Source organism: Bombus huntii, chromosome 1, assembly GCF_024542735.1.
Source record: "Bombus huntii isolate Logan2020A chromosome 1, iyBomHunt1.1, whole genome shotgun sequence".
Taxonomy (NCBI): Eukaryota; Metazoa; Arthropoda; class Insecta; order Hymenoptera; family Apidae; genus Bombus; species Bombus huntii.
Genome location: NC_066238.1, coordinates 14552884 through 14569030, shown reverse-complemented (window position 1 = coordinate 14569030; position 16147 = coordinate 14552884). Strand labels below are relative to the sequence as shown.

Here is a 16147-nt window from a genome sequence, read left to right as displayed (position 1 = left end):
AAACCGGAAAGCAGTACGTCTTTTTTTACCACGTTAATTAAAGTATCTCACTTATCATTCTGATAAAACTATAGATAACTTACGTATCTTTTGACGTTTTTCGTAGAATCTCCCACCTTTACTGTTCTGATAGGTAATATATATGTGAATTTAACGCCTATGAATGCCAACTTGAACCTCAGTAGTTGGGTGTCAACGTTATATATCGATCATCGATTAGTGATAAATTGGGCGTATATCAATAGTTGCAAGAGGTAAGTACGTGTGTACGTAATTAGAAATGAATTAGCATATCTACACACTCTTAGTTTAGCGAGAAATAAAACATTTCGTCACGAAAAAATCAATATCTTAAGAGTATGAATATTTACAAAACATTGGAGTGGTCGTTTTATCGTGATGTATGATTTAGCGTAATTTTATTACACTAAATATATAATATCGATCGGTCGATAGTTTAATTTTTTGGTAATATAATCAACCAATACATTGGTTCAATTTTATTACATTTTTTTGTAACATATAGTGAGGATGTTTATATGGAAACTCGTTTTCATAATTAATAATTTTATCAGTGCCTTATGGCATGTAATTTGTATAGCAAATAAATTGCTAGAAATCGCGTTTAATATGTTTTCCCAGTTGATTTAATCGATTTCGGTATTTAGAAATTTCTTCAAGTTTGATAATCCAATCTTTTTTTTTTTTCTTTTTTTGTTAATATGACACGTATACAATGAAATAAAATAACTTGAATACTCGCATTCTAGACACCGCAACTCATTCGGTAATAACTTGCGCAACATTAGATTATGGTTACGAAACCTTCTGTATTTGCTGTAGAACTATTACAATATAAATTGTTGTGTCATTAAACAATTCTTAGAAATTTTAAGTAACTCCAACGAGAAAATAAAAGGCCACTATATAGTAAATATTTTTCTGTTTATCAGGCACATTATATAGTATTAAGTATATATTTAATTTTATATTATATATCTAATTTTAAATTATTATATTATATTATATTAGTTCCTCCAACATCAATACGGTCAGATATATACGAAACATAATGTTAAAATATCAAATGTTCTCATTCGACATATCTGATTTCTTATAAAAATTCTCAATCTGATTGGTTACGAGGATAACTGATAGTGTTTTTTATAATTAATAAAGTTAACTCAAATATATTCTATTAAAGAATCAATTCTAGTCGATTCACATCAATTTCCTGAATAACAACTAAAAGAAAATGGATTTTTATGATTGATGCAATGTTTTTCAGATAAGAATTAAAATATTGTCATGGAAAAAAGTGCAACAATGTCGCCACCACCACCACCACCACCACCTGGTTTTATCCCACCACCACCATGTCATTCTGTCCCACCACCGTCATATGAGCAACCACAAGGAAGTACGTAAAAATATATAAGTACTGAAATGATAAGATCATGCAATAACTTTCATTATTAGATAGCATCAGTAGGTACCCTGGAAGCCAAGAAAATAACAATATGCATAAAGTGATTTAATGACTAACATTTAGAAGTGTTTGACTATTTATGTATACGTTAATACCGCTGCAACTACCACCCTGATATGGAAATTGCGGTTTACCAGTAATAAAATGTAACAAAATTTATTAGGACAATTTGCTAGTTGCTTTACAACTTGGAGACTGTTAAGCAAGCTGCTTCCCAAATAGGTAGCTGCATTTTGTAATAATTCCAGAACAATATTTTTCCATGTTGTGTACATTGCAAATTGTGATGCACATCTGTTCTGAAAATGGAATCTAGAGAGAATATTTTCATAAACAAAGTCAATCTAAAGTAAAAGCTCGGTATGCATTACAGTTAAACCCCAACCATATATAATAGATTTCTCATACATACAAAGTACTACAGACCATGCTGTTTGCTTCTTGAAGCATTTATTAAATATTAAGATATATAAAAAGTTGTTCTAATATTTATTAATATTTTCCATCTATATACGTTTTGTTATTATAAAATAAATCTTGATTGTTACATAAATGTTAGTGATTATTATTGAATATTGTTTTTCAAGAATATAATTTTACAGCTCCCGTTATCATAAGGAATTTAAATTTTGGTCCTGAACAACAGCATATAATATGTCCTTCTTGTCATGCAAATGTGCTCACAGTAATTGAAAGGGAAGCAAACATGAAAACTCATCTCTTCGCATTAGGACTATGTATTTTAGGGTAATTATAAATTATGATTGATCATTGATTTTTGAAAAGAACAAGATGTAATTATATTTATAATTATTTCTAGGTGCTGGTGTTGTGCTCCTTGCCCTTACTGCATGGATAGTTGTTTGGTAACAAAACATTATTGTCCTAGTTGTAGATCATATTTAGGACAAAGTGATAATTAATTCTATGGTAACATTGTCAAAACCATTTCCTTATATATATATATATAATATAATATAATATAATATAATATAATATAATATATATTATTCTGACTTTTTATAAGGCATAAACAATATTTTGCGCATTTATTTTATAAAATTACTTTTTTTTAAAGTGTTCATAATCTTGAAAATATGACCAAAAAACATAGATTTTTTATATAAGGTTGTAGATGCTTATTCCAACTTAAGTTAATTGGTTAATTAACTTAATTTTAATGATTAGAAATTTAAAGTTGTCGATATAATTTATAGAAAGGTAACTTTTAAATCAATTTTGTAATTGTATTAATATCTCGTTTTATACTTTTTAGCACTCAATTGTAAATTTAAACACTATTTTAAATATGACTGCTAAACAAGTACAGATGTTCATTTTAATATTATACATATACAATATATATTATATACAGGGTGGTTGGTAACTGGTGGTACAAGCGGAAAGGGGGTGATTCTACGCAAAAAAAGAAGTCGAAAATATAGAATAAAAATTTTTTTTTTTAATTTTTCCATCGAGACAACGATCTACAGTGAGATACGTTATAACGTACCGCACGCGTACCGAGCGAAAATTCAAAGTCGATTTTCTCGAAAACAAAGTCTCAAACGAAAAATTTTTATTCTATATTTTCGACTTCTTTTTTCTCGTAGAATCACCCCCTTTCCGCTTGTACCACCAATTACCAACCACCCTGTATATAAACAAATATTCTAAAATTTATATTATAAATTTTTATGAAAATTTTTTTAAATGTAAGATCTAGAATTGTAAATTAAAAATGACTATACTACTACCATCAATAATAAGTTTTGTATTAATATACTGAAATCTTTTTATTATTTAATTACATACATTTATGTATAAATCTGATTTATTGCTTCTCAATCAATCTTATGTATAAAAAATCTTTGATGTTATAGTCAGAATGAAGCACATGAAAGAATAGGTATTGCAATAAATATTTTTATTGAAGATTTCATATGTTTTATTCATATACCAAGCTTTCTGACCAAGATGCCCAATCAATAACTTCCTTTTCTTCTCCAAACCAGAGTTTGATCTCTCTATCGGCAGATTCAACAGAGTCGGAGCCATGAATAATATTGCGTCCAACGTGGATACAATAATCACCACGAATTGTTCCAGGTGCAGAATCCGCTGGATTTGTTTGTCCTAACATAACACGGCCAGTTTTTACTATGTTTAAACCTTCCCATACCTGAAAAACAATTGTTAAATTTAATTAACATACAAATAATATCTTTTAATTGTATTATACAAAAAACAACTATGTACCATTGGCACAACTGGTCCTGAGCTCATGTATTTAATTAAACCTGGGAAAAATGGTTTGGATGCCAAATCTGCATAATGTTTCTTTAATAAATCCTCATTTGGCTAAAAAAAAAAAAGAAACTTTAATAATAACATAATTTTAATGCAAATAACGAAAACTATTGCACATCAATGGTATATAAAACGAATATAATACAAGACTCGTAAACTAGTATTTCTGCTAATTATCTTGACACAAGATAATACAATGTCACAGAGATTAGTAATGAAGGTCACGACAATTATCATTTATTGTACAATCGATAAAATACGATAAGTACTTACGAAATGAAAATTTTTAATCACGTGGTTGTTAGAAACTAAAAAATGCATATTTTTTCTGGAGTGAATCGGATACGTAAGCATATGTAGAGGAACTTACCTGTATCATTTTCATTGCTACAAGTTTAAAACCTCTGTCTTCAAAACGTTGAATTATTTTACCAATGAGTCCACGTTGAACACCATCGGGTTTAACCATAAGGAAGGTACGTTCCTTATTTCCTGCCATTATTAATCTACAAAATAAACGAAGTAAAACTAATACAGAGCACAAAACCATATGACGCCGGCACCAGCACCGGAAGAATGAGAACGAAGGAGAGAATCAGGTCTTCGGTTATTCGAATTCTTTCAATGTGGTGGGGAAGCCATTCTCGAACTCTTACCGTACGGCGCTCGTGTATCATCGTTCAGGAGTGGTAACAATAATTTCTGCTCAATGTTTTAGTTCCCCTTAATCTTTTATAATATTTCTGTAAAATAAACATATTATTTCTAGTTGCAAATATTTTTATTTTAAACTATACTATAATTAGTGAAATAGGATGTAATTTAAAACGATAATATGATTAAATATTGTAATAGTTACACAAAGATAGAAAAAAGAATCGATGCAATCAAGAAATATTTTGTTTCATTGATTATATTTTCGAACAAGAATTTTTAATTTGAACTGTTATTATGCTAAAAAATTTCACACAATTATTAATTAATTCTAATTTGAGCTATACATCAAATTTTCTTACGTTATATGACATTTAAGGCATATATTATAATAGTTTCATCAATCAAAAACGATTTTTACATTAAGAATTTGCAGGGTTCGTGAAATACAATAGCCGCGTGTGCACAAGTTGATTATCGGTTATATTAATATGACGTATTTCCCGCGCGTAGAACGCAACGAGTTAGAGACTCGGAATACGTTCATCGATTGGTTTTTCGTATCAGACTGTATTACGTTCGTGGTTCGAGTTATTATAGAATTGACAAGCCGTTGTTTGTGAAGAACTCAGCTATCGTGATAAAAACGTATAGAAAAAATACTTTTGAATAACAAAATAATTGATCATTATATAATTTGTGTCTTATGTGATTTGCATATTGTCTAGTAATTCTCGGTTTAAGTAAAGTGCTTGAAAATCCATAATGGCGCACGCTACAAGATCGCGCTAGTGTATACCAATGTAAGTGCCGCACGTTTTTATTTCCGTTTTCCGGAAAGTAAAAAGTCCTTTTCAGATTTCATTTATATACAACTTTCGATTTTGATACTGGATTTTGGCAAGAACAGTGGCCCTTGATTACCAACTTCTTACGCCGTTCTTGTTCATGTATCATTTTTTATGGTGGTCGTCATCATGCAAGCACAGCAGCAGCCACAGCAGCAACAGCAGCAGAATCATCAACAAATCGCAGGCACCAGTGTCATTCTCAAGATGAACGAGATACAACAGCTTTCGACAGTTGGTACGTAGTCAAATGATTTTTAACTACGTACCATTCCATTTTCACAATCAAAATTGTATTCGCGAGGTGTCCGATCAGATGAATAATGAGTTTGCAGATATTGATTTTGAAATGTTCTGATTCGTGTTACTAAAAGTATATCATACAAATTTCTGCTTAATATCGGCAAGTAAAGATTATACAGATTTATTTATTGTTATGTATTTTATTTATCCATTTATTTAATGTATTGATATGATTTGTAAGATTTTCCACGATATGTCCGCGATTTGGTTAATCTTAATAATCTGATTGGAATTAAATTTTAATTTAAAAAAAATATTACCGAATAAAATTGTACATTAGTAGAGAAACAATCATCATCAATATTTCGTTTAATTTATGTGCATGATATATGTATTTTATACATCATTTAATTTATCGCAATGTGCCGTAATAACATAAAACAGAGGTATATACATAACTATGTGCAAATGATATTTATAGGTATATAATAAAAAATAGAAAACGTCATATAAGCGGGAACCTAATAAATCTATGGCAGGTATATATTCTCCTTTTCTACAAATCTATCAGAAATTTATTATGATATATGTATGTATATATTATTGCTGTCTTTAATATTATTCGGTAATTTTAGAATTCATTTTACTTTCTTTACGAATCGAAGCATTATTATTTTGTCGTTGTTGTGTGTGGTTTTCTCCCGTTTAGAAGCTTTCTTAAGCTACCTACTCTTCCCTCTTACTCTTCAGTCGCTGTTTCCGCTTCATCAAAGTGACGGTGGAATATTCCACTCGGTATCGGTACCTATACCATCTGCTTTCCGTTCGAAAGAGTGGGGATGACCGTCCCTTCGCATAGCGCCAGTGGTTCTTTTTTGCTAGTTAGTGTAATAATTTTGCAATTAAACGTTTGGTTACTGTATCAATTCATATATCAAAATTTCATGATATCTCTATTTTATTTCTCTCTCTAGAATCAATATTATTTTAAATCTTAAATTAGGTGATAATATGTTTCGACTTCAACAAACATATGTTATACTTTTTGTTGAATTTTCTGTATGAAGTTTCAAGAATCAATATTGCAATACTACAAAAGTTACTTCGACCTTTGAGATGTAAATTTTGATATTAAAAATAGGCAACCGATTTCAAAAGTCAGTTTTATTTATGCAGGTTGAGAACCACTATTGTAATTTCTTTGTGTGCCCCCAGCCACGTACTATGTACACGCGCCTTAGGAGTTACCGAATTTTTTTTTATATTTGTTATAATTTAGTTTTTATATTCGGCTATGTCATTATAAAAATTCGGCTTCCATGTCATTATAAAAATAATTTTCACTTTGAAATTAATTTTTAGTAAAAGTTGATTGCATGTGAAGAAGATGTTTGGTTTCGTTCATAAATTGAAAATACAAATTTTCTGCTCTTTATTAGATTTTGCGTTGATTTTCTGATTATTAGTTGTTATTATTGATAAGTAAAATGTTATAAGTTGAAACGTATTACATGTTTTTTTTATAACCATACTTTCATATATATTCGATACATTTTTTCATTAATAGAAAGATTGTAACAAGGATAAAATTAGCAAAACAACGATAACATAGATTTATTTGTTAGATCAGATAGTTTACGTTTTCGTTACTAAAAATAACTTAACATTAACTCTATAAACGTCTATTAGTTATATCAGCAATGATAAAAAAGCAAAATTATCAAACGCAAGAGACAAAATGTAGAAGGTGAAAATCATGGGGCACCGAGCATAATATCTACGGTGTTGAGCCGGGTGTCTTCCTTACCCCCATCTCTTGATTTTACCCAGCGATGCAGGAGTCCGCCATAGTCATTGAGTTGACCAATCAGGTTGCTTCTTGGTCTATCAGAGACCGGGGATAACCTGGCCAAAGCATAACTTGTATAGAAACACAGAGGCCACGGTGTGTACAGAAACGAGGAAATAATAGGTACCGTTGCGTGACTTGAAATAACGAAGGAATAGTACACACAAAGAAAGTGAATCTGAAGGATAAAATTAATTTAGAATTAGCTAGCAGATACTACCGAAGAAAAAAATTGAGTTACCAATATTGAAACGTGGAAAAGTCTCGAATTTGTATCAGAGGTGATTGTGTGAAAACAGTGTGCGTATCGGAATTGGGAAGAAGAGAATAACGCGTTTGGAACAATTTCGTGGACAAAATGAGTATAAAACTGGCAGAGAAGAAAGAAAACGTAATAAAAAATTCGACCGGCATAATTGGAAACGTGGTCAATAGTTCGGATGACGTTTGTAATGGAACCGTCGAGTGGCAAAATGGACAGAATCTTCTAGTTGTTACACAAGATACGCAAGGCAAAGAGCTAATTGCAATCACTGATAATCAAACCATTAACGTTGCAGTTGACTCCTATTGTTCGTATTTTTTAATTCTTACTTTCTTTTCTCATGCTATTTTAAGTTTCCAAAAAATCGGCTAAACAAATTGATATATTTTATTCTGCGCGCGTGTATAGGTATATTTTATTTATGTAAACTTTTGTGAAGTTTATGATATGAAGTAAGCACTTTGAAATTAAAACACTTAAATTATATTTTTATTTATATACAATAGATCGTATTAAGTACCCAGACGTTTTTCAAACAGGAATATTCCATGTAAATCATCTACAATATGCATATTTCTTATTGGTGTAGTGATATACTAGCAGCACTTGTAGTTCAATATATACATACATATATATATATATATATATTTAAATATGTGCAAAAATAACTAAATTTACATGAAAAATTGATAAATATTATATTCTGTAAAAAGTATTATTTTACACATTATTGCATTTTATATTTACGTGAATATTGACAAATTTTATTTTTATATAATTTTTAAGATTACTTAGATATCCATAAGTTAATGTTTTTCAGGGCTACTGGAACTTGCTCATAGAGAATATCAGGCAGGAGATTATGAGAATGCGGAAAGACATTGTATGCAACTCTGGAGGCAGGAAACAAATAACACAGGAGTTCTTCTATTATTGTCTTCTATTCATTTTCAATGTAGAAGGCTAGAAAAGTAAGCGACCTGTTCCACTTATTATGTAACTTTTAAATAAAATACAGTACTAATAAATTTCTGTTCTTGCATTTCAGATCTGCACATTACAGTAGCTTAGCAATAAAGCAGAATCCGTTATTGGCAGAGGCTTACAGCAATCTTGGAAATGTTTACAAGGAACGTGGCCAACTACAGGAAGCTTTGGAAAACTATCGACATGCTGTTAGATTGAAACCAGATTTCATTGATGGTTACATCAATCTAGCAGCTGCATTAGTAGCTGCAGGAGATATGGAACAAGCGGTTCAAGCATATGTAACTGCTCTACAATATAACCCTGTGAGAAATCCACTCTGTTATTAATACATATTTCTTTCTAGTCCTTTACATATAGTTTAAACGCTACTACATTATGTTAAATATAGTTTTGACTTATTTTCTAAAGATTGCTTGTTTACTGCTTGTTTATAGGATTATTCAATATAGATTTTTACGTTTTTATATGTTCTTATATGTTCACAGGATCTTTACTGTGTGAGAAGCGATCTCGGTAATCTTTTGAAAGCATTAGCAAGACTTGATGAAGCCAAGGTAGGTTTTCTTTATCTGCTACACATTGTTGTAAATTAATTTAATTTAACGTGACATGCACATATTCGGATGCATCAATACCACAATCAAATACTAGGATATTGACTTTTGCAGTCTCATTTTGACAATTTTTTTTGACAAGGTACAGATGCATTTCGTAAAATGTGCGCAAGTACTAGTTGGCAGCTCTATAGAACAACCAGGAACAACTGGTATCCATATACTAGAGGCGAAAAGCTCTTTCTCTTTGCGGTGAAAAAAGATATGTGCGCGACGCATGGTGGCCTACTATCAGAATTAGCTTTTAAAAAGGCATGAACAGAAAATTTAAGTTTTGGTAGTAGATTGCCCATTGTGCGTGTTTTTCCATTTAATTAACTAATCACTGCGTTTGGTGTCTTTGTTTTTATTTGCCTTTTTATTGAGAATCAACAAAGATGCTCGGAGCAAAATAATGTTCTTTTCAAGACATCAAACGCAGCATGAGGGTTTAAGTTTAAAATTAGCTGAAAACTATATAGAATCCCTCTTCGCATTGCGCGTTTTGGAATAACACTGATAAGAGTAACAACAAAATTTCTTTACTTGGTGTTATTGCAAAGTTTAACTTGCCGATCCTATTACAGCAGTATCTTTTTTTATTATTGATTAAGTAAAAGATATTAATTTTTTTCTTACAAGCTACAATAGGATCAGCAGCGCGCGAATGTAGCATTTAAGCTCATCTCATTTGATTCAACTCATTCTGAATGTGTATTTACTTTAGGTATACTGATCCGTTACATATACGTGGACAAATGCGACCTTTCTTTTCCACTATCTCTACTCTTTCCAATTTTAAAAGTAAACAAGTTGTGTGTACAATGATAATTGCGCGAGATCACTTGACCATTTCTACACCTATCGTAATGTCTAATATAAAAAGTTGATAATTTTTTATGAATCTATGTAAGCCGTTTGTGCATCAAAATATTTTTTAATTTGGAAACTCACGGGACTTTTCTGACTCCCACAAGTTTCATTTGTTGCAATGATACATAGAAAAATAAACAAGTCAAGTGGTCTACTTCATAATAGCAGCGCGGCGCGGCGATAGTCGACGAGTAGAAATAATTGCAGACAGTATAAATTGCTGACAATTTTGCTTTATCTACATTGATTACCCATTGGTGTCTTTATTTAATATTTTGTACTTTCTGCAATCAAACTCATCGACAGAACTTACTGCAGCAAAGAGAGAAGCCTTCCGTTGAATTTCCTGTCGTTCTTAAGCGCTCTCTAGTTCACTTGTTCGTTTTTCGCTTAGTACGTTTTGCCACCAATAATGTTACATTTACAGAATGATATCGGTTCGAACTACTGGTCTATGGGACTATAAAATGAAAGTTGATTTTAACAGGAAAATGGTTTTTTAAATTTATCTTTCTTGCTCATAGCTATAAAAAGCGACGTACACATTCATTCGTGGTCTTTATAATTTTTTAAAACATCGTTAATGTATTGAGATCGAGATTAAGACGTTTGTTGTACTTTATATAAGGTGATTTAATTTGTTCTTTCCTTCTTGTTAATTGGGGAATCTATTTTCAATGTAATTGTTAACGATCGATATTGAGGAACTGGGATAAGAATTGCACGATTATAATATGGTGGCTGACGAGCTCAGCGAAGCGTGTCTTTCAGCGGCACGCATAACTAGGTACCTCTGTATACGTATTTAAAAAAGAAAAGAAAATATAAAAAAAAAGATAAAAAAAATTAAAAAGACAAAGTTGAGGCGAAGAGTATCAGTGAAGAGACATTAACGCAGCTGTATTGTTGTTGTGGATGGGATGATCAACTCTAGGAGGGGAAGTCGGAGCAATGTGATTGGTCGGTTACCATGGGTTCCTTCGTCAAAGGGTGAACCTGAATCTGGTTATTCAGTAACACACTGTCTCTCGGTCTAAGTTTATTATGAGAACTTGCGAGCCGTACCTACCGTCAACCTACCAAAGGGTACACTGCAGGTAAAGTAATTCCCAAGGCCGATCTCTGAACATTCCATCAGACCAATTGGCTCCGCTGTTTCGAAAGAGATTGAAAGTTGGATCATTTTAACTCGGGATAGAAAGGTTTAGCAGCATCTGTGTTTACGACGTTCGTATGCGATTGCAGATACGGAAGCACGGAAATACGGATGAAGATCTTATGAACGACTCATTTCTGTTTCTCCATTGAAACGAGAATCCTCTGTTAAAGCTCATCCAACTTCAACGTTTCTATCCATATCCGGTTATCCCGATGCTACGAATCCTATTCGTTTCTATCATCCAGCCTCTCTTTACCGCTTCCCATAGAGATCGGCCGACTGTAAATGCCCTTTTTACTTATTGTTTAGGTACGGATTACTCTGTTTTTTATAACAATGCAGCCCGCCTCTCGGCACGCGCGATGCACATCCCTGCTTGACCCTTAGGAGCGTCGTCATATAAAGAAGATTTTCGACAAATATTTTCCTAGGGATAAACGATAATATAAATTTAATTGATGGTAAATGTTGATCAAGGGAACATATGGGTAATGAAGAACAATGTTTGTTTAAGCTCGTCGACTGAGAATGGACAATGTTGGAGGTGAATTGGCCAAGTGAATTGAGCAGAACTGAAGTAACAATGGCGAGGGGCGTACTACGTGCTGTCGAGTCCACCGGACGCATTCCGGAGAATCGATAGACACGAGACAGGACACCCGTATCGCTTATTTTCTACGATGACGTTTCTAGCGCGCACCTAAATCCTTTTCTCCTGTTTTCACACTAGATTCCAATCCACTTACACATTGTATGATTTGCAAAATGGGTCTCGTTCTCTCTGTTTCTGATTCTTTCTCGTTTTTCTTCGAAAGAAGTCATATCCCAAGTTAAAGCAAATCTTACACAAAATTCTATAAATCTCTCGCGTTAGCATTTTACATGTCATTAAATGCACCAAGATACAAAATCGCGTAAAATTATCTAATGTCCAAGCGTTTATCAAATTTTTCTTCATCGCCAACGAAGTTTCTATTCTTTCATCGAATATCGATCGCTAATAATGAATATTGAGAATGTAATAAAGAAATAATCGCGCAATCGATAAACGTGATAAAGTTCATCACGTAAAATTGAATACAATTGATTCTTAAAGGTATTTATATCAACTCTGTTACGAACAAAATACTTGGCGCGGATGATTTGCATTAAGAATTGTTCGAAGTAAAGGGATGTAGAACAAGGAAAAAGGAGATAACGAAGCAAGACAGGGAGGACGAATGTATGAAGAGATAATTTTATTCTCTGAAATTTCTCGAAGGTGGTGAAATGTGTGAAAGCTGCGGCGCGGCGAGGAGAGGCCGGGCAAAGCGCGCGGCGCGTCTCTCACAGTACGGGAACATCTTCTCTGATCCTCTGTTTATGTCTATAGGCTTGCTATCTAAAGGCGATTGAAACGCGGCCAGACTTCGCAGTCGCATGGAGTAATCTTGGCTGTGTATTCAACGCTCAAGGCGAGATTTGGTTGGCGATCCATCACTTCGAGAAGGCCGTAGCTTTGGACCCAAATTTCCTGGACGCCTACATCAATCTTGGCAATGTACTCAAAGAGGCTAGAATCTTTGATAGGTGAGATTAAATCATTGATTTCTAGCGGCTCTATATTCGTACATTTCGTTAGAACGTTTGAATTGGCATTTTATTTGAAATAAGGTAGATACTTGCATGTTCAAATAGGATATTAACATACATGACAATTTTCACAACAATTTGTTGAACTGGTTTAAACGGCGAAATAATGCAACAACCGTTGACAATACATAGAATGTTTATTCATAATTCTGCGTTAGTAACAATAATTTTATAATTTGTGATATTGCTTTAAAATACTAGTATTTTCAAAACTTGCAATTGAAACGTTTAACTTCTCGGTCGATAGTACGTGAAACGGCCAATGTTCGGCAAGAAAATAAAAATCATTCGATATGCGAGTAGATTTATATAAAAATTATATAAAAATCTTCTTCTTTTGTTGTTATAATACGACAATACAAAACTTCACAGTAAGACGTATAATAATAAAGAGAAACATGAGAACACGCCTTAGCGATAGGGATAGAGTCCCGGCTTACCAGCCGGAGGCCCTAGGTTCGATTCTCATGAAACCTCTTTCTCGTTTTTCGTCGGCTCCTACAATATTTTAAAATGCACAGTATGATCGATCGTCGTCTCTTCAATTTCTCATAGACGACGGTTTATAAAGTCTGTGCTAAAAAAATCTGACTTACAGTTATACCATTAATGTTCAATACTGTTACGTTAATTGGAGAGTCACAAGTCAAACAATATATTTTTGTGCCAATATAATGGGACTGTTTTCACGAAAGTTCTTTGCTGTATTTTCGGTACGAAAATATTTCGTGCTCGAACGAGAAATGTGCTCTATTTTTACTTTTGCCGCGCGAAAAGAGACGAACGAGGTCGGAAGGTTTCACACGTTTTCCGTTTCTGAAACACGTTTACCAAGAATTCGCGAGCAAAGCGCATGAGCCGACGTGTAAACACCGAATCGATATTCATACAGCGTCCTTTGAAGTTCATCGTCCTTCGTTTCTCCAGAGCGATGCCCGCTGGCAACCTTCACTCGTGCATTACGCGAATTCCTAATTTCTTGCCTATAGGTGTGTTAGCGGCTTTCATTATTTTCTATTATTTTGGTAATGTTACGCAGCATGTGTAAATTTGAAAACGATCCATTTATTCTGGATTTTCCGTATTTATTACGATATTTGAGATATCATCGGTTCTTATCGTAAGATATTTACATTTAAAAATTTAATGAAAAAGAAACAACGATAATACGTAAAATCGATGTATAAACAAGCATAGAGATGATTTACACATGTCGCGAATTCATGTCCTGTTCGCCTTCCGAGAATCTCGACCTTCTTGTCATACGTACGTATCCACACAGCCTCTTTAACGGAGAGAGAATGGGGCTTGCTTGGCAACAGATGCGAAATTACCACTGGAATACGAGCTGCATTTTCTTATTTACGAGTGTTCGGAATCCTTGGAATCTAAATTCCAGTTACGCACAATAGCGGGAGAAACTGGAGGGCAACTATCGATTTCAAGGATCGCTCCGCCCCTACGATGGAGAGAGAACCCCTTTTATTCTCCGTGGGAGGGTGTATAAGTTCTTAACGGATATGCCAAAAACGCGTAGCTCGTGGCGAGTTTCACGGCGGAAAGCTGCTCGTGGTATCGTGTCTACTATCTGTCGAGGAAGTTGTTGATTTTGTTTATTGATATTTAAAAGATACATACACGCATACACATACACACACACACACACGCAGACAAATTAATTTATTGAGATATGGAAATGGAGAAGGAATGGACTACCAGTGTGTTGTCGTGTATACAGTGATCTCGCCCTCGACCACGATCGCACCCTCGTTACGCGTGCAATTAGAACGAGCTCTCTCACGATCCTCAACCCGTGGATGTATCTCGTGGATTAAATATAACGTGAAAAGGTTAATTTATAACTATTTTCTGTATAGCGTTACCGGCGTGACACGTCACCGTATGGCGGTGTGCGCAGCACGTGTGCAATTTATCCAAAGACCGTGTGTCGTCGGGTGTGGTATCATCAACCATTGTTACCAAAACCGAAACCAACAAAGAACTTTCTACGCAATTCCACGTATACTTTGATGCGACACTATTGATTCAATTGGAATCGATTATATTGTGATTCATCGTCCGTTCGTTCAGAAAACGACCTAAATGTTTTCTTTCGTTGTGTGATGAATTTTAACGACATACGAATTTTCTGTTTGTAACAGAGCTGTAGCTGCTTATCTGCGTGCTTTGAATCTCAGTCCTAACAATGCAGTCGTACATGGAAATCTGGCGTGTGTCTACTATGAACAAGGGTAAGGGGGAATATACTTTGTTTATTTTTTTATCGTGCGTTAACTTATTCTGTTTTACAGGCTTATCGATTTGGCCATTGATACGTACCGTCGTGCTATTGAACTACAACCAAATTTCCCAGATGCTTACTGCAATTTGGCGAACGCGCTCAAGGAAAAGGGACAAGTGGTCGAGGCTGAGGATTGCTATAATACGGCTCTCCGCCTCTGCCCCTCACATGCCGATTCCCTTAATAATCTGGTACTTATATTTATATTCAAATTCCGTGGGAAAGTTTAATGAACAAGACAATAACGTGTAACGCGTTTCTGTCTTCACTTTTTATTATTATTACGTTTCTTCTCTTTGTTATTCGATGTATTCCGAATTTTAGGCCAACATAAAACGTGAACAAGGATACATCGAAGAAGCAACTCGATTATATCTGAAAGCGCTTGAAGTATTCCCTGAGTTTGCCGCAGCTCATAGCAATCTGGCTTCCGTATTACAGCAACAAGGAAAATTAAATGAAGCACTAATGCATTACAAGGAGGCTATTCGTATTCAGCCAACTTTCGCGGATGCGTACTCGAATATGGGCAATACTCTGAAAGAAATGCAAGATATACAAGGAGCTCTTCAATGCTATACAAGAGCTATTCAAATTAACCCCGCTTTCGCTGACGCCCATTCCAATTTAGCTTCGATTCATAAGGATTCTGGAAACATTCCTGAGGCTATTCAATCATACCGAACTGCGTTAAAGCTGAAGCCCGACTTCCCTGATGCATATTGTAACTTAGCGCATTGCCTTCAGATCGTTTGCGACTGGACTGATTATGAAGCTCGAATGAAGAAATTAGTTTCGATCGTTGCTGAACAACTGGATAAGAATAGGTTGCCTAGCGTACACCCACACCATTCCATGCTCTATCCGTTGTCTCATGAATTTAGAAAGGCTATTGCTGCTAGGCATGCAAATCTTTGCATCGAGAAGGTAAATGATATTT

General features: G+C 33.9%; 3 protein-coding genes across 7 annotated transcripts in view; 2 read left to right on the top strand and 1 right to left on the bottom strand.

Moving 5' to 3' along the window:
- Window positions 1-80: 80 nt before the first annotated feature.
- On the top strand, window positions 81-3426 carry LOC126870061 (lipopolysaccharide-induced tumor necrosis factor-alpha factor homolog). Of its 2 annotated transcripts, none has more exons than XM_050627488.1 (4): window positions 81-254; window positions 1289-1420; window positions 2092-2236; window positions 2310-3426. In XM_050627488.1, the coding sequence occupies exons 2-4, from the start codon at window positions 1309-1311 to the stop codon at window positions 2410-2412; spliced, it is 360 nt and encodes a 119-aa protein (XP_050483445.1). In that variant the 5' UTR covers window positions 81-254; window positions 1289-1308; the 3' UTR covers window positions 2413-3426. The 2 variants fall into 2 exon arrangements, with proteins under 2 accessions (XP_050483445.1, XP_050483453.1); XM_050627496.1 differs by lacking the exon at window positions 81-254 and adding an exon at window positions 450-930.
- On the bottom strand, window positions 3396-4430 carry LOC126870051 (nucleoside diphosphate kinase). The gene is made up of 3 exons (XM_050627458.1): window positions 4170-4430; window positions 3749-3850; window positions 3396-3671 (listed from the first exon to the last, which is right to left on the bottom strand). The coding sequence occupies exons 1-3, from the start codon at window positions 4347-4349 to the stop codon at window positions 3438-3440; spliced, it is 516 nt and encodes a 171-aa protein (XP_050483415.1). The 5' UTR covers window positions 4350-4430; the 3' UTR covers window positions 3396-3437.
- A 445-nt stretch (window positions 4431-4875) lies between these two features.
- LOC126869906 (UDP-N-acetylglucosamine--peptide N-acetylglucosaminyltransferase 110 kDa subunit) overlaps window positions 4876-16147 on the top strand; it is a 14331-nt gene continuing 3059 nt past the window's right edge. The window contains exons 1-9 of one of the 4 annotated variants that reach the window (XM_050627090.1): window positions 4876-5256; window positions 5364-5539; window positions 8479-8629; window positions 8707-8950; window positions 9134-9202; window positions 12646-12842; window positions 15068-15157; window positions 15218-15398; window positions 15532-16134. In XM_050627090.1, the coding sequence (XP_050483047.1) occupies window positions 5416-5539; window positions 8479-8629; window positions 8707-8950; window positions 9134-9202; window positions 12646-12842; window positions 15068-15157; window positions 15218-15398; window positions 15532-16134 (1659 nt within the window). In that variant the 5' untranslated portion in view covers window positions 4876-5256; window positions 5364-5415. Of the gene's footprint in view, window positions 5540-6025; window positions 6084-7417; window positions 7966-8478; window positions 8630-8706; window positions 8951-9133; window positions 9203-12645; window positions 12843-15067; window positions 15158-15217; window positions 15399-15531; window positions 16135-16147 lie in introns of those variants that run through there. The other 3 variants (XM_050627080.1, XM_050627100.1, XM_050627069.1) reach the window with 3 other exon arrangements.

Excerpts from the sequence above, each read along its gene's own strand:
- LOC126870061 (XM_050627488.1), top strand. The coding sequence starts at position 1,309 with ATGGAAAAAAGTGCAACAATGTCGCCACCACCACCACCACCACCACCT. Across the intron at positions 1,421-2,091 it reads ATATGAGCAACCACAAGGAA|CTCCCGTTATCATAAGGAAT; the intron begins GTACGTAAAAAT and ends ATAATTTTACAG. Across the intron at positions 2,237-2,309 it reads TTAGGACTATGTATTTTAGG|GTGCTGGTGTTGTGCTCCTT; the intron begins GTAATTATAAAT and ends AATTATTTCTAG.
- LOC126870051 (XM_050627458.1), bottom strand. The coding sequence starts at position 4,349 with ATGGTTTTGTGCTCTGTATTAGTTTTACTTCGTTTATTTTGTAGATTA. Across the intron at positions 3,851-4,169 it reads TAGCAATGAAAATGATACAG|CCAAATGAGGATTTATTAAA; the intron begins GTAAGTTCCTCT and ends TTTTTTTTTTAG. Across the intron at positions 3,672-3,748 it reads CAGGACCAGTTGTGCCAATG|GTATGGGAAGGTTTAAACAT; the intron begins GTACATAGTTGT and ends ATTGTTTTTCAG.